Below are 20,519 nucleotides of genomic sequence, written 5' to 3' on the forward strand. Positions count from 1 at the left end.
GTGCCCTCGAGGCTCACTTGCTCCGCGATCTGTTTGTGTGTTTTCCCGCTGGGGGTGGGGGGGGGGGGGGGTGGGGTTTGGGATGAATCGCGCCCATTGGCGGTCGGAATTGGATCCCGCCGTTTCGGAGACACCGTCAGCGCTCCAACGCCGATTTTACCGCCTGGCTCCGACTGTCCAAACACGAGGGAGCAGCGCTAACGGTGTTGGTGCTCACCACCCACTCGGGCAGGAGCGCGAGAGGCCCGACCGAATCTCCCGACGGCAGCCTACCGCCACCCTGGCTGCAAACCGGGAAGTAAAAAGTAGTAACTGAAACTTCTCCGACACACAAACTTCTGCCCCCCACCCCTCTTAAATCTAACGAAAACAAGGCGGAAATCAATAAAGAGAGATACTTACCTTCCTCTCTGGGCGATTGCGCCCGACACCCGCTCTTTAACCGCCGCGTTTCCCTGCCCGTACGGTAGTCGCAACAGGAAAACTTCGCGACGGAGGCGTGGCGTGCTGGATGGCGTCACCGCGGCATTAGCCGGCGCAGTGTTCCCTCTCGGCGCCTCGGCCAAAGAGCCGACTGAATTTCAGCCGGAGCGCGGCACGCCTCTGACCGATGATGGTAGCAGCCGTTGACCACGACCCCAATCGCGACCCCCTTCGCGCTGCGAAATGCCGGCAGATTAATGGAGGGGCACCTTCGGCGTCTCCCCAGCGCGCGGTCAGTAAAGCACCGGGGGGGGGTCAGGGTTATTTGTTGCAGCCGGTAATTTGCGTCGGCGGGATCGCGGGGACAGCGACGGAGCGACTCTCTCCTCTCGCACTGTTTTCCACAATGTAAACTGCTGTATCTGCTCTTAAACTGTTTCAAATTAAAGCTGACACACTGGTGTTCACAATCTCAGGCATTCCGCCGAAATACTTCAACCGAGAAATTACAATCATCGAGTCATTGATGGTCACAGCGCAGGAGGCCATTCGGCCCCTCTAGCCCGTGCCCCACACGCGCCCGGTCCCACTGCCCCGCCCTCTCCCCGGAGCCTCGCTAATCCGTTTCCTTCAGGTATTTATCCAACTCCCGATTGAAAGCCGCGATTGAGTCTGTCTCCAGCGCCCTCACAGGCAGCGCGTTCCCGATCCTACCCACTCGCTGCGTAAAGAGGTTTTACTGTCGGAGGGGCGGTACTGAGGGAGCGCCGCACTGCGCTGTCGGAGGGGCGGTACTGAGGGAGCCCCGCACCGCACTGTCGGAGGGGCAGTACTGAGGGAGCGCCGCACTGTCGGAGGGGCAGTACTGAGGGAGCCCCGCACTGTCGGAGGGGCGATAGTGAGGGAGTGCCGCACTGTCGGAGGGGCAGTACTGTCGGAGGGGCGATAGTGAGGGAGTGCCGCACTGTCGGAGGGGCAGTACTGAGGGAGCCCCGCACTGTCGGAGGGGCGGTAGTGAGGGAGTGCCGCACTGTCGGAGGGGCGGTACTGAGGGAGCGCCGCACTGTCGGAGGGGATGTACTGAGGGAGTGCCGTACTGTCGGAGAGGCAGTACTGAGGGAGTGCTGCACTGTCGGAGGGGATGTACTGAGGGAGTGCCGCACTGTTGGAGTGGCAGTACTGAGGGAGTGCTGCACTGTCGGAGGGGCAGTACTGAGGGAGCGCCGCACTGTCGGAGGGGCAGTACTGAGGGAGCCCCGCACTGCGCTGTCGGAGGGGCGGTACTGAGGGAGTGCCGCACTGTCGGAGGGGCGATACTGAGGGAGTGCCGCACTGTCGGAGGGGCGGTACTGAGGGAGTGGCGCACTGTCGGAGGGGCGGTACTGAGGGAGTGCCACACTGTCGGAGGGGCGGTACTGAGGGAGCGCCGCACTGTCAGAGGGGCGGTACTGAGGGAGCGCCGCACTGTCGGAGGGGCGGTACTGAGGGAGTGCCACACTGTCGGAGGGGCGGTACTGAGGGAGCGCCGCACTGTCGGAGGGGCGGTACTGAGGGAGTGCCACACTGTCAGAGGGGCAGTACTGAGGGAGCGCCGCACTGTCGGAGGGGTGGTACTGAGGGAGTGCCTCACTGTCGGAGGGGCAGTACTGAGGGAGCGCCATACTGTCGGAGGTGCGGTACTGAGGGAGCGCCGCACTGTCGGAGGGGCAGTACTGAGGGAGTGCCGCACTGTCGGAGGGGCGGTACTGAGGGAGTGCCACACTGTCGGAGGGGCGGTACTGAGGGAGCGCCGCACTGTCGGAGGGGCTGTATTTCGGGATGAGACATTAAACCGAGGCCCCGTCTGCCCTCTCGGGTGGATGTAAAAGATCCCGGGGCCACTATTGGAAGAAGAGCAGGGGGAGTTCTCCCCGGTGTCCTGGGGCCAATATTTATCCCTCGACCAACATCACTAAAACAGACGATCTGGGTCATTATCACATCGCTGTGTGTGGGAGCTTGCTGTGCGCAAATTGGCGTTTCCCACATTACAACAGGGAGCGCACTCCGATTGTACTTCATTGTCTGTGAGGCGTGTTGGGACGCCCTGAGGGGGTGACAGGTGCAATATAAATGCACATCTGTCTTTACTTGCGGGACTGTGAGCACTAACGTTACCTTGCGTCTTGCTAGATGGCAGTGTTGGATGGAGAATGCCTTTGTTCACTGCCCTGTGGTGAGCCCTGAACCTCTCACCAGACCCACGTTCCTTTAGTGTGTCCTCGATTCAGGGAAACCACCGGACAAACCCCACCTGCTCTCAAAGAGGAAGAGCGCACAAGGAAAGATAAACACAACCTTCATTTATATAGCGCCTTTGACGTAGTGAAACGTCCCCAGGTGCTACACAGGAGCGATTATCAAACACAATTTGACCCCGAGCTACATTAGGAGATATTAGGGACAGGTGACCAAAAGCTGGGTCACAGAGGGAGTTTTTAAGGAGCGTCTTGAAGGAGGAGAGAGAGGCGGAGAGGTTTAGGGAGGGAGTTCCAGAGCTTGGGGCCCAGGCAACAGAAGGCACGGCCACCGATGGTGGAGCGATTATAATCAGGGATGGTCATGAGGGCAGAATTAGAGGGGTGCAGAGATCTCGGGGGGTTGTGGGCTGGAGGGGGTTACAGAGATAGGGAGGGGTGTAGGGGCTGGAGGGGATTACAGAGATAGGGAGGGGTATAGGGGCTGGAGGAAGTTACAGAGATAGGGAAGGGTGTAGGGGCTGGAGGAGGTTACAGAGATAGGGAGGGATGTAGGGGCTGGAGGAGGTTACAGAGATAGGGAGGTGTGTAGGGGCTGGAGGGGGTTACAGAGATAGGGAGGGGTGTAGGGGCTGGAGGAGGTTACAGAGATAGGGAGGCATGTAGGGGTGGAGGGGGTTGCAGAGATAGGGAGGGGTGTAGGGGCTGGAGGGGGTTGCAGATATAGGGAGGGGTGTAGAGGCTGGAGGGGGTTACAGAGATAGGGAGAGGTATACGGGCTGGAGGAGGTTACAGAGATAGGGAGGGGTGTAGGGTCTGGAGGAGGTTACAGAGATTGGGAGGGGTGTAGGGGCTGGAGGAGGTTACAGAGATAGGGAGGGGTGTAGGGGCTGGAGGAGGTTACAGAGATAGGGAGGGGTGTAGGGGCTGGAGGAGGTTACAGAGATAGGGAGGGGTGTAGGGGCTGGAGGAGGTCACAGAGATAGGGAGAGATGAGGGCTATGGAGGCATTTGAAGAGGAGGATGAGAATTTTGAAATCGAGACTTTGCTTAACAGTGAGCCAATGTAGGGGGTGATGGGTGAGCGGGATTCGGTGCGAGTTAGGACATGGGGGCAGTGAGCACAGGGGGTGATGGGTGAGCGGGACTCGGTGCGAGTTAAGACACGGTCAGTGAGCACAGGGGGTGATGGGTGAGCGGGACTGGGTGCGAGTTGCAATATTGCACTGAAGTGTCAGCGTATAATTTTGTGCTCAAGTCTCTGGGGGGGATTTTGACCCCACAGAACTTTTTGCCTCAGAGGGGCCGCACTGTCGGAGGGGCAATACTGAGGGAGCACCGCACTGACGGAGGGGCAGTACTGAGGGAGCACCGCACTGTCGGAGGGGCGGTACTGAGGGAGTGCCGCACTGTCGGAGGGGCAGTACTGAGGGGGTGCCGCACTGTCGGAGGGGCGGTACTGTGGGAGTGCCGCACTGTCGGAGGGGCGGTACTGAGGGAGCCCCGCACTGTCAGAGGGGCAGTACTGAGGGAGTGCCGCACTGTCAGAGGGGCGGTACTGAGGGAGTGCCGCACTGTCAGAGGGGCGGTACTGAGGGAGTGCCACACTGTCGGAGGGGCGGTACTGAGGGAGCGCCGCACTGCGCTGTCGGAGGGGCGGTACTGAGGGAGTGCCACACTGTCGGAGGGGCGGTACTGAGGGAGCGCCACACTGTCGGAGGGGCGGTACTGAGGGAGCCCCGCACTGTCAGAGGGGCAGTACTGAGGGAGTGCCGCACTGTCGGAGGGACAGTACTGAGGGAGTCCCGCACTGTCAGAGGGGCAGTACTGAGGGAGTGCCGCACTGTCAGAGGGGCGGTACTGAGGGAGCCCCGCACTGTCGGAGGGGCAGTACTGAGGGAGTGCCGCACTGTCGGAGGGGCTGTACTGAGGGAGTGCCGCACTGTCGGAGGGGCAGTACTGAGGGAGTGCCGCACTGTCGGAGGGGCGGTACTGAGGGAGCCCCGCACTGTCGGAGGGGCAGTACTGAGGGAGAGGCGGATGTGTGATGGTCTCTGGTGGATATATGTCGAATGAGAGCAGGGGCAGTTCTCCCTGTCATGAGCCCTCGAGGGGATTCACAGTTCTTAGTTGTGTACCTCGCTGGTCACTGTGGTACAGATCACGAGCTGTTTGACAGGGCAGCCTGGTTTAACCCGCACTGTCCCCGGCTAGGCTCAGGAACTACCTGCGGGGGAAGTGGTCTCAATGGGGACAGCGTCAGCTTATTGTAGCAACAGGAGGAGGCCGTTCAGCCCCTCGAGCCTGTTACATTAGGAACAGGAGGAGGCCGTTCAGCCCCTCGAGCCTGTTACATTAGGGACAGGAGGAGGCCGTTCAGCCCCTCGAGCCTGTTACATTAGGGACAGGAGGAGGCCGTTCAGCCCCTCGAGCCTGTTACATTAGGGACAGGAGGGGGCCGTTCAGCCCCTCGAGCCTGTTACATTAGGGACAGGAGGAGGCCGTTCAGCCCCTCGAGCCTGTTACATTAGGAACAGGAGGAGGCCGTTCAGCCCCTCGAGCCTGTTACATTAGGAACAGGAGGAGGCCGTTCAGCCCCTCGAGCCTGTTACATTAGGGACAGGAGGAGGCCGTTCAGCCCCTCGAGCCTGTTACATTAGGGACAGGAGGGGGCCGTTCAGCCCCTCGAGCCTGTTACATTAGGGACAGGAGGAGGCCGTTCAGCCCCTCGAGCCTGTTACATTAGGGACAGGAGGAGGCCGTTCAGCCCCTCGAGCCTGTTACATTAGGGACAGGAGGAGGCCGTTCAGCCCCTCGAGCCTGTTACATTAGGAGCAGGAGGAGGCCGTTCAGCCCCTCGAGCCTGTTACATTAGGGACAGGAGGAGGCCGTTCAGCCCCTCGAGCCTGTTACATTAGGGACAGGAGGCGGCCGTTCAGCCCCTCGAGCCTGTTACATTAGGAACAGGAGGAGAGAGAGCGCGGGGAGCGGAGGGGGCCGGCAGGAGTGGAGGGCGAGGGGAGGGTGAGAGAGAGGGAGGTAACTACACGTATAATGGAGACGTATGTTCTCTCTGATAATTCTCAGTTAACAGGAACCGAAACCCTCGTTCGTCAAGGTTAAAGGAGAGGTCGTGGTTCAACTAGTTGGGCAACTTTCCATTTTATCCCCCAGCTCCTCGCTCTGTCTCTCTCTCCGTCTCTCTCTCTCTCCTTCTCTCTCTCTCTCTCTTTCTCTCTCCGTCTCTCTCTCTCTCTCTTTGTCTGTCTCTCTCTCTGCTCTCTCTCTCTGTCTCTCTCCTTCTGTCTCTCTCTGTCTCTGCCTCTCTCTCCGTCTCTCTCTCTCTCTCTCTCTGTCTCTCTCCTTCTGTCTCTCTCTGTCTCTGCCTCTCTCTCTCCTTCTGTCTCTCTCTCTCTTTGTCTCTCTCTCTCTCTCTCTGTCTGTCTCTCTCCCTCTGTCTCTCTCTGTCTCTCTCTCTCTCTCTCCTCTCTCTATCTCTCTGTCTCTCTCTCTCTCTGTCTGTCTCTGTCTCTGTCTCTGTCTCTCTGTCTCTCTTTCCTTCTGTCTCTCTCTCTCTCTCTGTCTCTCTCTCTCTCTCTCTCTCTTTACCTACTTTTGGTTTCAATTGTGTTCTGACACCAGGGTTGTGTTCCCTCCTGTTACAATCAGTGCGAGGAGGAAGTCGGGAGGAGGGTGAAGCGATGAAGCTCGGTCCCATTGCCCCCAGCTGTATCTACACCTTCATCCTCCTCACCCGCCCCGCGGGGCTTGGCTCAGCCATGCGTGAGTGTCCTCCCCGGCCACTCCTCATCTCGAGGGAGCGCCGCACTGCGCTGTCGGAGGGGCGGTAGTGAGGGAGCCCCGCACCGCACTGTCGGAGGGGCAGTACTGAGGGAGCGCCGCACTGTCGGAGGGGCAGTACTGAGGGAGCCCCGCACTGTCGGAGGGGAGGTACTGAGGGAGCCCTGCACTGTCGGAGGGACAGTACTGAGGGAGCCCCGCACTGTCGGAGGGGCGATAGTGAGGGAGCCCCGCACTGTCGGAGGGGCGATAGTGAGGGAGCCCCGCACTGTCGGAGGGACAGTACTGAGGGAGCCCCGCACTGTCGGAGGGGCGATAGTGAGGGAGTGCCGCACTGTCGGAGGGGCAGTACTGAGGGAGCCCCGCACTGTCGGAGGGGCGGTAGTGAGGGAGTGCCGCACTGTCGGAGGGGCAGTACTGAGGGAGCCCCGCACTGTCGGAGGGGCAGTACTGAGGGAGCCCCGCACTGTCGGAGGGGCGGTACTGAGGGAGTGCTGCACTGTCGGAGGGGCAGTACTGAGGGAGTGCCGCACTGTCGGAGGGGATGTACTGAGGGAGTGCCGTACTGTCGGAGAGGCAGTACTGAGGGAGTGCTGCACTGTCGGAGGGGATGTACTGAGGGAGTGCCGCACTGTTGGAGTGGCAGTACTGAGGGAGCGCTGCACTGTCGGAGGGGCGGTACTGAGGGAGTGCTGCACTGTCGGAGGGGATGTACTGAGGGAGTGCCGCACTGTTGGAGGGGCAGTACTGAGGGAGCGCTGCACTGTCGGAGGGGCGGTACTGAGGGAGTGCTGCACTGTCGGAGGGGATGTACTGAGGGAATGCCGCACTGTCGGAGGGGCAGTACTAAGGCAGTGCCGCACTGTCGGAGGGGCAGTACTGAGGGAGTGCCGCACTGTCGGAGGGGCAGTACTGAGGGAGCGCTGCACTGTCGGAGGGGCGGTACTGAGGGAGTGCCGCACTGTCGGAGGGGCAGTACTGAGGGAGCCCCGCACTGTCGGAGGGGCGGTACTGAGGGAGTGGTGCACTGTCGGAGGGGCAGTACTGAGGGAGTGCCGCACTGTCGGAGGGGATGTACTGAGGGAGTGCCGTACTGTCGGAGAGGCAGTACTGAGGGAGTGCTGCACTGTCGGAGGGGATGTACTGAGGGAGTGCCGCACTGTTGGAGTGGCAGTACTGAGGGAGCCCCGCACTGTCGGAGGGGCGGTACTGAGGGAGCCCCGCACTGTCGGAGGGGCGATAGTGAGGGAGCCCCGCACTGTCGGAGGGGCAGTACTGAGGGAGTGCCGCACTGTCGGAGGGGCTGTACTGAGGGAGTGCCGCACTGTCGGAGGGGCAGTACTGAGGGAGTGCCGCACTGTCGGAGGGGCGGTACTGAGGGAGCCCCGCACTGTCGGAGGGGCAGTACTGAGGGAGAGGCGGATGTGTGATGGTCTCTGGTGGATATATGTCGAATGAGAGCAGGGGCAGTTCTCCCTGTCATGAGCCCTCGAGGGGATTCACAGTTCTTAGTTGTGTACCTCGCTGGTCTCTGTGGTACAGATCACGAGCTGTTTGACAGGGCAGCCTGGTTTAACCCGCACTGTCCCCGGCTAGGCTCAGGAACTACCTGCGGGGGAAGTGGTCTCAATGGGGACAGCGTCAGCTTATTGTAGCAACAGGAGGAGGCCGTTCAGCCCCTCGAGCCTGTTACATTAGGAACAGGAGGAGGCCGTTCAGCCCCTCGAGCCTGTTACATTAGGGACAGGAGGAGGCCATTCAGCCCCTCGAGCCTGTTACATTAGGGACAGGAGGAGGCCGTTCAGCCCCTCGAGCCTGTTACATTAGGGACAGGAGGGGGCCGTTCAGCCCCTCGAGCCTGTTACATTAGGGACAGGAGGAGGCCGTTCAGCCCCTCGAGCCTGTTACATTAGGAACAGGAGGAGGCCGTTCAGCCCCTCGAGCCTGTTACATTAGGGACAGGAGGAGGCCGTTCAGCCCCTCGAGCCTGTTACATTAGGGACAGGAGGGGGCCGTTCAGCCCCTCGAGCCTGTTACATTAGGGACAGGAGGAGGCCGTTCAGCCCCTCGAGCCTGTTACATTAGGGACAGGAGGAGGCCGTTCAGCCCCTCGAGCCTGTTACATTAGGGACAGGAGGCGGCCGTTCAGCCCCTCGAGCCTGTTACATTAGGGACAGGAGGAGGCCATTCAGCCCCTCGAGCCTGTTACATTAGGAGCAGGAGGAGGCCGTTCAGCCCCTCGAGCCTGTTACATTAGGGACAGGAGGAGGCCGTTCAGCCCCTCGAGCCTGTTACATTAGGGACAGGAGGCGGCCGTTCAGCCCCTCGAGCCTGTTACATTAGGAACAGCAGGAGAGAGAGCGCGGGGAGCGGAGGGGGCCGGCAGGAGTGGAGGGCGAGGGGAGGGTGAGAGAGAGGGAGGTAACTACACGTATAATGGAGACGTATGTTCTCTCTGATAATTCTCAGTTAACAGGAACCGAAACCCTCGTTCGTCAAGGTTAAAGGAGAGGTCGTGGTTCAACTGGTTGGGCAACTTTCCATTTTATCCCCCAGCTCCTCGCTCTGTCTCTCTCTCCGTCTCTCTCTCTCTCCTTCTCTCTCTCTCTCTCTTTCTCTCTCCGTCTCTCTCTCTCTCTCTTTGTCTGTCTCTCTCTCTGCTCTCTCTCTCTGTCTCTCTCCTTCTGTCTCTCTCTGTCTCTGCCTCTCTCTCCGTCTCTCTCTCTCTCTCTCTCTGTCTCTCTCCTTCTGTCTCTCTCTGTCTCTGCCTCTCTCTCTCCTTCTGTCTCTCTCTCTCTTTGTCTCTCTCTCTCTCTCTCTGTCTGTCTCTCTCCCTCTGTCTCTCTCTGTCTCTCTCTCTCTCTCTCCTCTCTCTATCTCTCTGTCTCTCTCTCTCTCTGTCTGTCTCTGTCTCTGTCTCTGTCTCTCTGTCTCTCTTTCCTTCTGTCTCTCTCTCTCTCTCTGTCTCTCTCTCTCTCTCTCTCTCTTTACCTACTTTTGGTTTCAATTGTGTTCTGACACCAGGGTTGTGTTCCCTCCTGTTACAATCAGTGCGAGGAGGAAGTCGGGAGGAGGGTGAAGCGATGAAGCTCGGTCCCATTGCCCCCAGCTGTATCTACACCTTCATCCTCCTCACCCGCCCCGCGGGGCTTGGCTCAGCCATGCGTGAGTGTCCTCCCCGGCCACTCCTCATCTCGAGGGAGCGCCGCACTGCGCTGTCGGAGGGGCGGTAGTGAGGGAGCCCCGCACCGCACTGTCGGAGGGGCGGTACTGAGGGAGCGCCGCACTGTCGGAGGGGCGGTACTGAGGGAGCGCCGCACTGTCGGAGGGGCGGTAGTGAGGGAGCCCCGCACCGCACTGTCGGAGGGGCAGTACTGAGGGAGCGCCGCACTGTCGGAGGGGCAGTACTGAGGGAGCCCCGCACTGTCGGAGGGGAGGTACTGAGGGAGCCCTGCACTGTCGGAGGGACAGTACTGAGGGAGCCCCGCACTGTCGGAGGGGCGATAGTGAGGGAGCCCCGCACTGTCGGAGGGGCGATAGTGAGGGAGCCCCGCACTGTCGGAGGGACAGTACTGAGGGAGCCCCGCACTGTCGGAGGGGCGATAGTGAGGAAGTGCCGCACTGTCGGAGGGGCAGTACTGAGGGAGCCCCGCACTGTCGGAGGGGCGGTAGTGAGGGAGTGCCGCACTGTCGGAGGGGCAGTACTGAGGGAGCCCCGCACTGTCGGAGGGGCAGTACTGAGGGAGCCCCGCACTGTCGGAGGGGCGGTACTGAGGGAGTGCTGCACTGTCGGAGGGGCAGTACTGAGGGAGTGCCGCACTGTCGGAGGGGATGTACTGAGGGAGTGCCGTACTGTCGGAGAGGCAGTACTGAGGGAGTGCTGCACTGTCGGAGGGGATGTACTGAGGGAGTGCCGCACTGTTGGAGTGGCAGTACTGAGGGAGCGCTGCACTGTCGGAGGGGCGGTACTGAGGGAGTGCTGCACTGTCGGAGGGGATGTACTGAGGGAGTGCCGCACTGTTGGAGGGGCAGTACTGAGGGAGCGCTGCACTGTCGGAGGGGCGGTACTGAGGGAGTGCTGCACTGTCGGAGGGGATGTACTGAGGGAATGCCGCACTGTCGGAGGGGCAGTACTAAGGGAGTGCCGCACTGTCGGAGGGGCAGTACTGAGGGAGTGCCGCACTGTCGGAGGGGCAGTACTGAGGGAGCGCTGCACTGTCGGAGGGGCGGTACTGAGGGAGTGCCGCACTGTCGGAGGGGCAGTACTGAGGGAGCCCCGCACTGTCGGAGGGGCGGTACTGAGGGAGTGGTGCACTGTCGGAGGGGCAGTACTGAGGGAGTGCCGCACTGTCGGAGGGGATGTACTGAGGGAGTGCCGTACTGTCGGAGAGGCAGTACTGAGGGAGTGCTGCACTGTCGGAGGGGATGTACTGAGGGAGTGCCGCACTGTTGGAGTGGCAGTACTGAGGGAGCCCCGCACTGTCGGAGGGGCGGTACTGAGGGAGCCCCGCACTGTCGGAGGGGCGATAGTGAGGGAGCCCCGCACTGTCGGAGGGACAGTACTGAGGGAGCCCCGCACTGTCGGAGGGGCGATAGTGAGGGAGTGCCGCACTGTCGGAGGGGCAGTACTGAGGGAGCCCCGCACTGTCGGAGGGGCGGTAGTGAGGGAGTGCCGCACTGTCGGAGGGGCAGTACTGAGGGAGCCCCGCACTGTCGGAGGGGCAGTACTGAGGGAGCCCCGCACTGTCGGAGGGGCGGTACTGAGGGAGTGCTGCACTGTCGGAGGGGATGTACTGAGGGAGTGCCGTACTGTCGGAGAGGCAGTACTGAGGGAGTGCTGCACTGTCGGAGGGGATGTACTGAGGGAGTGCCGCACTGTTGGAGTGGCAGTACTGAGGGAGCGCTGCACTGTCGGAGGGGCGGTACTGAGGGAGTGCTGCACTGTCGGAGGGGATGTACTGAGGGAGTGCCGCACTGTTGGAGGGGCAGTACTGAGGGAGCGCTGCACTGTCGGAGGGGCGGTACTGAGGGAGTGCTGCACTGTCGGAGGGGATGTACTGAGGGAGTGCCGCACTGTCGGAGGGGCAGTACTAAGGGAGTGCCGCACTGTCGGAGGGGCAGTACTGAGGGAGTGCCGCACTGTCGGAGGGGCAGTACTGAGGGAGCGCTGCACTGTCGGAGGGGCGGTACTGAGGGAGTGCCGCACTGTCGGAGGGGCGGTACTGAGGGAGCCCCGCACTGTCGGAGGGGCGGTACTGAGGGAGTGGTGCACTGTCGGAGGGGCAGTACTGAGGGAGTGCCGCACTGTCGGAGGGGATGTACTGAGGGAGTGCCGTACTGTCGGAGAGGCAGTACTGAGGGAGTGCTGCACTGTCGGAGGGGATGTACTGAGGGAGTGCCGCACTGTTGGAGTGGCAGTACTGAGGGAGCGCTGCACTGTCGGAGGGGCGGTACTGAGGGAGTGCTGCACTGTCGGAGGGGATGTACTGAGGGAGTGCTGCACTGTTGGAGGGGCAGTACTGAGGGAGCGCTGCACTGTCGGAGGGGCGGTACTGAGGGAGTGCCGCACTGTCGGAGGGGCAGTACTGAGGGAGTGCCGCACTGTCGGAGGGGCAGTACTGAGGGAGGTCCGCACTGTTGGAGGGGCGGTACTGAGGGAGTGCCGCACTGTTGGAGGGGCGGTACTGAGGGAGTGCCGCACTGTCGGAGGGGCGGTACTGAGGGAGTGCCGCACTGTCGGAGGGGCAGTACTGAGGGAGTGCCGCACTGTTGGAGGGGCAGTACTGAGGGAGCGCCGCACTGTCGGAGGGGCAGTACTGAAGGAGCGCCGCACTGTCGGAGGGGCAGTACTGAGGGAGCCCCGCACTGTCGGAGGGGCAGTACTGAGGGAGTGCCGCACTGTCGGAGGGGCAGTACTGAGGGAGTGCCGCACTGTCGGAGGGGCAGTACTGAGGGAGCGCTGCACTGTCGGAGGGGCAGTACTGAGGGAGTGCCGCACTGTCGGAGGGGCAGTACTGAGGGAGCGCTGCACTGTCGGAGGGGCAGTACTGAGGGAGATTGTATTAATCCCACAACCAGCGCCAGTAACAACAGGTGACCTGCTGTGGTCACTTCTCTTTGTAGCCCCTGTTCCAGTTGATGGGAAGATCCTGGTGACCCTGTACTTCACGGATGACCCAAGCCTCCCGGCGATCGTGGTACAGGCCCAGACAGCAGACCGACTTGTCCTGCACTACGACAGCACGATGACGAGCGTCCAGTTATTGGTCAGCGGCCTGGAGCCCTACCACAGCCTCCTGGACGAGCTCTTGCAGAAGAACGAAGACAATACCGTCAAACTGCAACGCAGCCTAATGCGTGACCTCACCGCGCTGACCAACGACTCGCGTCCCCACAACGGTCAGTCCTGGTCGGGGGCGGGGTGGGGGGAGGGAGGGGGGGTTGCTGTCATATCTTAACAACATAGCTTTTAGCCTGTGACAGCGCAGTGAGTCGCTCCCTCAGTACTGCCCCTCCGACAGTGCGGCACTCCCTCAGTACCGCCCCTCCGACAGTGCGGCACTCCCTCAGTACCGCCCCTCCGGCAGTGCGGCACTCCCTCAGTACCGCCCCTCCGACAGTGCGGCACTCCCTCAGTACCGCCCCTCCGACAGTGCGGCACTCCCTCAGTACAGCCCCTCCGGCAGTGCGGCACTCCCTCAGTACCGCCCCTGCGACAGTGCGGCACTCCCTCAGTACTGCCCCTCCGACAGTGCGGCACTCCCTCAGTACCGCCCCTCCGGCAGTGCGGCACTCCCTCAGTACCGCCCCTCCGGCAGTGCGGCACTCCCTCAGTACCGCCCCTCCGACAGTGCGGCACTCCCTCAGTACCGCCCCTCCGACAGTGCGGGGCTCCCTCAGTACTGCCCCTGCGACAGTGCGGCACTCCCTCAGTACTGCCCTTCCGACAGTGCGGCGCTCCATCAGTACTGCCCCTCCGACAGTGCGGCGCTCCCTCAGTACTGCTCCTCCGACAGTGCGGCACTCCCTCAGTACTGCCCCTCCGACAGTGCGGCGCTCCCTTAGTACTGCCCCTCCGACAGTGCGGCGCTCCATCAGTACTGCACCTCCGACAGTGCGGCGCTCCCTCAGTACCGCCCCTCCGACAGTACGGTGCTTCCTCAGTACCGCCCCTCCGACAGTGCGGGGCTCCCTCAGTACTGTCCCTCCGACAGTGCGGCGCTCCCTCAGTACCGCCCCTCCGACAGTGCGGCGCTCCCTCAGTACCGCCCCTCCGACAGTGCGGTGCTCCCTCAGTACCGCCCCTCCGACAGTGCGGGGCTCCCTCAGTACCGCCCCTCCGACAGTGCGGGGCTCCCTCAGTACCGCCCCTCCGACAGTGCGGGGCTCCCTCAGTACCGCCCCTCCGACAGTGCGGGGCTCCCTCAGTACTGCCCCTCCGACAGTGCTGCGCTCCCTCAGTACCGCCCCTCCGACACTGCGGCGCTCCCTCAGTACCGCCCCTCCGACAGTGCGGGGCTCCCTCAGTACCGCCCCTCCGTCAGTGCGGCACTCCCTCAGTACCGCCCCTCCGACACTGCGTCGCTCCCTCAGTACCGCCTCTCCGACAGTACGGCACTCCCTCAGTACTGCCCCTCCGACAGCGCAGTCAGTCTCTGAAACTCAGCCCGACTGGACTCCCAGTGTGCCCCAGCGATGGGCCGCTGGGTGGACCGAGGCGAGACCTCCTTCCTGGGGCCCTATCTACCTCCTCAGGCCGACATTAAAGACCGCGTCGGCACTGTTGGTGGAAGAGAGGGCACCTCTGCTCAACCGTCACCTGAACAACCCCAAAAGACATCGCCTGTGTGTTGTGGAATGTTGCCGGTTGACATTGTCCCGTACATAACCACAAAGACTGCGCTGGACCAGGCTGCTGCTGGGACTGGAGAATCTTAGCTATGAGGAAAGGTTGGAGAGGCTGGGTTTGTTTTCTTTGGAACAGAGGAGGCTGAGGGGAGACTTTATTGAGGTGTATAAAATTATCAGGAGCCTGGATAGTCATTATCCCTCATCGGCAGTCCCTCGGGATCGAGGAAGACTTGCTTCCACTCTTAACACGACTCCTTCGGTGGCTGAACAGCCCAATATGGGAGCCACAGTCCCTGTCACAGGGGGGACAGACAGTGGTTGATGGAAGGGGAGGGTGGGACTGGTTTGCCGCACGCTCCTTCCGCTGCCTGCGCTTGGTTTCTGCACGCTCTCGGCGACGAGACTCGAGGTGCTCAGCGCCCTCCCGGATGCACTTCCTCCACTTAGGGCGGGACTGGTCTTTGGGCCCAGGGACTCCCAGGTGTCGGTGGGGATGTTGCACTTTATCAGGGAGGCTTTGAGGGTGGTCCCTTGTAACATTTCCTCTGCCCACCTTTGGCTCGTTTGCCCGTGAAGGAGTTCCTAGTAGAGCGCTTGCTTTGGGGAGTCTCGTGTCTGGGGGACATGCGGACAATGTGGCCCTGCCCAGCGGAGCTGGTCGAGTGTGGTCAGTGCTTCGATGCTGGGGATGTTGGCCTGGTCGAGGACGCTAACGTTGGTGCGTCTGTCCTCCCGGGGGATTTGCAGGATCTTGCGGAGACAGCGTTGGTGGTATTTCTCCAGCGACTTGAGGTGTCTACTGTACATGGTCCGTGTCTCTGAGCCATACAGGAGGGCGGGTATCACTACAGCCCTGTAGACCATGAGCTTGGTGGTAGGTTTGAGGGCCTGGTCTTCGAACACTCTCTTCCTCAGGCGGCCGAAGGCTGCACTGGCGCACTGGAGGTGGTGTAGGACCTCATCGTCGAGGTCATCCCTTGTTGATAAGAGGCTCCCGAGGTATGGGAAATGGTCCACGTTGTCCAGGGCCGGGCCGTGGATCTTGATGACTGGGGGGTGGGGGGCAGTGCAGGGCTACGGACCGAGAGCTGGAAAGTGGGATTAGGCCGGGATGGCTCTTGGTCGGCCGGCAGACACGATGGGCCGAAATGGCCTCCGTCCATTCTGTAAATCTCTCCGCTCTTATGATGTGCGACGACCAGATCGGTGGAAGGTGAACTGGTTGGGCTTGGGTCTACTCCCCTGTTCTTCTACCCCACCCAGACTCGCGTCCCCCATGTAGTAATGAGCTCCCGGTTCTTCCCACCGAAATGTAATCTCACATTTATCTGTGTCGGGCCTCATTTGCCAGTTCCGCGCCCGTTCCGCGAGTTTATCCCCAGTGTTGGACAGCCCCCTCCTCCCCAGTTTGTCCACGAGGGTCCTGACGCTCCGGGTCCCCGAGCTCCACGTTAGCGGAGCGGACGATGCCCGTGCGTGAGTTCTTTTCACGTGAGGGTTGGCCATTGCACAACGGGCCGCCACACGGCCTTGACGGAGCGAGGTCTGGGTCCCGTGGCAAGGCGGGGGGGGGCGGTCCGAGGCGATGGGGCCACCAGGCCCCACTGTGTGAGCCTGGTGCGAGATCTTGGCCGCAAGCTGGGTAGCGTTCTTGGTGGTCCGAGGCTTGGTTGGAGAGGGGGGGGCGGGCATTGGGAGGGTCAGTGGTCAAACGGCGCCCCCCCTCCCCCACGATCTGCGAGAGAACAGCTCCGCAGGGTCGGGCTACAAAGGAGCTGGAGGGACCGACCACCTCAACCTGTCCTCTCCTCCCTTCTCAACCGGTGCTTGCAAGCACAATGGCCTCCGACCTTCCAAGCCGTTTGATCAAGCGCTGAAGTTGTTGGAGAGTCCGTGACGAACTATTTCACGCCCTCCTTTTCAGAGATCGGCGAGGTCCTCCTGTACACGGAGCGGGCCGCCAGCCTCGGTCAGCCCAACGTTCTGGCCTGCCTGGTCACCGGGTTTTTCCCGCCGGCGGTCAACGTGACCCTGTCCGAGAACGACCGGCCCCTCTCCGGCAGAGTCAACTCATCGCGGGTCTCCATCGGGGAGGGCTGGCGCTTCCAGGTGCTGCACTACGCCGCGATCCGGCCGGCGGCCGGAGACGTGTACTCCTGCACGGCAGTGCACGGCATCAGCAAGGAGGAGAGAGTCGCCTACTGGGGTAAGAGTTCTCAAACATCCGGGCGGGTAAATCAGCCTCAACTCCCCCCCCCCCTCCGAGGGCAGCCCGTCGATCGGGGACCGGTAGAGGGACCCTTCGCTGTGAGGCTGCTCTGTGGGACGGGTGCGTGGAGAACACAAGGGACATGATCCGATCTTGGGCTCAGCTCCACTTCCCCGCCCGCCCCTTCACTCCCTTATCGCTCAACAATCTGTCTGTCTCCGCCTTAAATATATTCAAATGACCCAGCCCCTCCACAGCTCTCTGGGGCAGAGAATTCCACAGGTTCACCAGAAGAAATTCCTCCTCAACATAGAAACATAGAAAATAGGTGCAGGAGCAGGCCATTCGGCCCTTCGAGCCTGCACCGCCATTCAATATGATCATGGCTGAACATGCAACTTCAGTACCCCATTCCTGCTTTCTCTCCATACCCCTTGATCCCTTTAGCCGTAAGGGTCACATCTAACTCCCTTTTGAATATATCTAACGAACTGGCCTCAACAACTTTCTGTGGTAGAGAATTCCACAGGTTCACAATTCTCTGAGTGAAGAAGTTTCTCCTCATCTCGGTCCTAAATGGCTTACCCCTTATCCTTAGACTGTGACCCCTGGTTCTGGACTTCCCCAACATCGGGAACATTCTTCCTGCATCTAACCTGTCCAATCCCATCAGAATTTTATATGTTTCTATGAGATCCCCTCTCATCCTTCTAAATCCCAGTGAATATAAGCCTAGTCGATCCAGTCTTTCTTCATATGTCAGTCCTGCCATCCCGGGAATCAGTCTGGTGAACCTTCGCTGCACTCCCTCAATAGCAAGAATGTCCTTCCTCAGATTAGGAGACCAAAACTGAACACAATATTCCAGGTGAGGCCTCACCAAGGCCCTGTACAACTGCAGTAAGACCTCCCTGCTCCTATACTCAAATCCTCTCGCTATGAAGGCCAACATACCATTTGCCGCCTTCACCGCCTGCTGTACCTGCATGCCAACTTTCAATGACTGATGAACCATGACACCCAGGTCTCGTTGCACCTCCCCTTTTCCTAATCTGTCACCATGGGCGGCCCCTTATTCTAAGATCATGCCCCCGAGTTCTAGTCTCCACTCTCAGGATGGCTGGACTGACATATGAGGAGACCCTGGATCAACTGGGCCTTTATACACTGGAGTTTAGAAGGATGAGAGGGGATCTCAGAGAAACATATAAAATTCTGATGGGACTGGACAGGTTAGATGCGGGAAGAATGTTCCCGATGTTGGGGAAGTCCAGAACCAGGGGTCACAGTCTAAGGATAAGGGTTTGGCCATTTAGGATCGAGATGAGGAGAAACTTCTTCACTCAGAGAGTTGTTGACCTGTGGAATTCCCTGCCGCAGAGAGTTGTTGAGGCCAGTTCATTGGATATATTCAAGAGGGAGTTAGATGTGGCCCTTACAGCTAAAGGGATCAAAGGTTATGGAGAGAAAGCAGGAATGGGGTAACTGAGGGAATGATCAGCCATGAGCTTATTGAATGGTGGTGCAGGCTCGAAGGGCCGAATGGCCTACTCCTGCACCTATTTTCTATGTTTCTATCAGTGGAAACATCCTCTCTGCATCCACCTTGTCGAGCTCCCTGATAATCTTCCACGTTTCGATAAGATCACCTCTCATTCTTCTGAATTCCAATGAGTAGAGGCCCAACCTCCTCAACCTTTCCTCATAAGTCAACCCCCTCATCCCCGGAATCAACCGAGTGAACCTTCTCTGAACTGCCTCCAAAGCAAAGTGTATCCTTTCGTAAATATGGAAACCAAAACTGCACGCAGTACTCCAGGTGTGGCCTCACCAATACCTTATCTAGTTGTAGCAGGACTTCCTTACTCATATACTCCAACACCCCCCCCCCGTCCTACAATAAAGGCCAAGTGGAAGGGGAGAGTGTAGTGTTTGCAAGCACTCGAGTAATGACTCCACGAGGTAAGGGACTGCACTTGAACTGTTGTGACCTGAGTCCATTTCTTGCTGCTCCTGAATGAGGGTACAGTAAGCCGGGCTCCCTTTTAGAATTGGTTACCTGCGGTGTGCAGGTGACCTCTGGGTCTCCACCAGTTGCACCCTCTGGTGGTACAGGTATGGTGTATACAGTGTGAAGGTACACTCATTGGCCTTATGTAACTGTACATTGAGTGTACAGGGTATACACGTACACAACAGAGAGGGTAGCAGTGGATCAGAGCGGAGCCCGAGCAGAGTTTGGGGTGTGACTTGTTCCTCGCGGAGGGAGCTGGGGACTGGGGCCAGTCGGCCTGTGATTCTCACCGCCCTGACCGAGCCTGCCGTTTGATTTGCAGAGCCCGACGTGCAGGACGACCCGGAGGGTGGAGACCAGCAGGACCCGGGCGGGCTGGCCGTGTTGGTGTGTGGACTCGTTGTGGGGTTACTCGGGACCATGGCTGGTCTGGGCCTGTGCTTCTGTTCCAGAGTGGTGGACCGGGAGTCTCAGATGCTGCAACTTAGGCCCCAAGCCTCGTCCTCAACTTCGGCCTGAGAAACGGACCCCCCCCCCAAACTGTGACTTGGGGCAATAGTTGCTCACTGGCTGTGACCCCCCGCTCTCCCAGGACTTCGTGTGCCAAGTTCCTCTGCTTTACTCTGCATACGAACATAAGAAATAGGAGCAGGAGTCGGCCATTCGGCCCCTCGAGCCTGCTCCGCCATTTAATACGACCATGGCTGATCCGATCATGGACTCAGCTCCACTTCCCTGCCCGCCCCCTTATCGGTTAAGAAACTGTCTATCTCCGTCTTAAATATATTCAATGTCCCGGCTTCCACAGCTCTCTGAGGCAGCGAATTCCACAGATTTACAACCCTCTGAGAGAAGAAATTCCTCCCCATTTCAGTTTTAAATGGGCGGCCCCTTATTCTAAGACCATGCCCCCTAGTTCTAGTCTCCCCCATCAGTGGGAACATCCTCTCTGCATCCACCTTGTCGAGCCCCCTCATAATCTTATACGTTTCGATAAGATCACCTCTCATTCTTCTGAATTCCAATGAGTAGAGGCCCAACCTACTCAACCTTTCCTCATAAGTCAACCCCCTCATCTCCGGAATCAACCGAGTGAACCTTCTCTGAACTGCCTCCAAAGCAAGTATATCCTTTCGTAAATACGGAGACCAAAACTGTACGCAGTACTCCAGGTGTGGCCTCACCAATACCCTGTATAACTGGAGCAAGACTTCCCTGCTTTTATACTCCATCCCCTTTGCAATAAAGGCCAAGATACCATTGGCCTTCCTGATCACTTGCTGAACCTGCATACTATTCTTTTGTGTTTCATGCACAAGTACCCCCAGGTCCCGCTGTACTGCGGCACTTTGCAATCTTTCTCCATTTAAATAATAACTTGCTCTTTGATTTTTTTTCTGCCAAAGTGCATGACCTCACACTGTCGGAGGGACGGTGCTGAGGGAGCACCGCACTGTCGGAGGGGCGGTACTGAGGGAGCACCGCACTGTCGGAGGGGCAGTACTGAGGGAGCGCCGCACTATCGGAGGGGCGGTACTGAGGGAGCGCCGCACTGTCGGAGGGGCGGTACTGAGGGAGCGCCGCACCGCCAAGTCACACACCATCCCTTGACTTGGAAATATATCGGCCGTTCCTTCATCATCGCTGGCTCACAATCCTGGAACTCCCTCCCTAACAGCACTGTGGGAGCACCTTCACCACACGGACTGCAGCGGTTCAAGAAGGGGGCTCACCCCCACCTTCTCGAGGGGCAATTAGGGACGGGCAATAAATGCCGGCCTTGCCAGCGAGGCCCACATCCCATGAAGGAATTAAAAATAAAATGCTACAATCCTTACAATGGCGATTTGGTAATGACTGTACGTCAAGGGATGGTTGGCTCAGTGTTCCTGTAATTGTGATAATTGTCTTTGAACGTGAAGTGGAATAAAGCATTTGGGACATTGAATCGTGGCTTGCTCAGCTCCTGATTGGTCGGAGAGCT

General features: G+C 59.8%; 1 protein-coding gene across 1 annotated transcript; it reads left to right on the forward strand.

Moving 5' to 3' along the window:
• The first annotated feature begins 9,346 nt into the window (after window positions 1-9,346).
• On the forward strand, window positions 9,347-19,502 carry LOC139240488 (HLA class II histocompatibility antigen, DQ alpha 1 chain-like). Its single transcript, XM_070869023.1, has 4 exons — window positions 9,347-9,626; window positions 12,585-12,860; window positions 16,237-16,518; window positions 18,858-19,502. The coding sequence occupies exons 1-4, from the start codon at window positions 9,545-9,547 to the stop codon at window positions 19,052-19,054; spliced, it is 837 nt and encodes a 278-aa protein (XP_070725124.1). The 5' UTR covers window positions 9,347-9,544; the 3' UTR covers window positions 19,055-19,502.
• The last annotated feature ends 1,017 nt before the right edge of the window (window positions 19,503-20,519 follow it).

The sequence above is a fragment of the Pristiophorus japonicus genome, chromosome 32, assembly GCF_044704955.1.
Source record: "Pristiophorus japonicus isolate sPriJap1 chromosome 32, sPriJap1.hap1, whole genome shotgun sequence".
Lineage (NCBI taxonomy): Eukaryota > Metazoa > Chordata > Chondrichthyes > Pristiophoridae > Pristiophorus > Pristiophorus japonicus.

Bases quoted from the DNA above. Each gene is read 5' to 3' on its own strand.
- LOC139240488 (XM_070869023.1), top strand. From the start codon at position 9,545: ATGAAGCTCGGTCCCATTGCCCCCAGCTGTATCTACACCTTCATCCTC. The intron at 9,627-12,584 runs GTGAGTGTCCTC...TTCTCTTTGTAG, and splicing joins GGGGCTTGGCTCAGCCATGC to CCCCTGTTCCAGTTGATGGG. The intron at 12,861-16,236 runs GTCAGTCCTGGT...CCTCCTTTTCAG, and splicing joins CGACTCGCGTCCCCACAACG to AGATCGGCGAGGTCCTCCTG.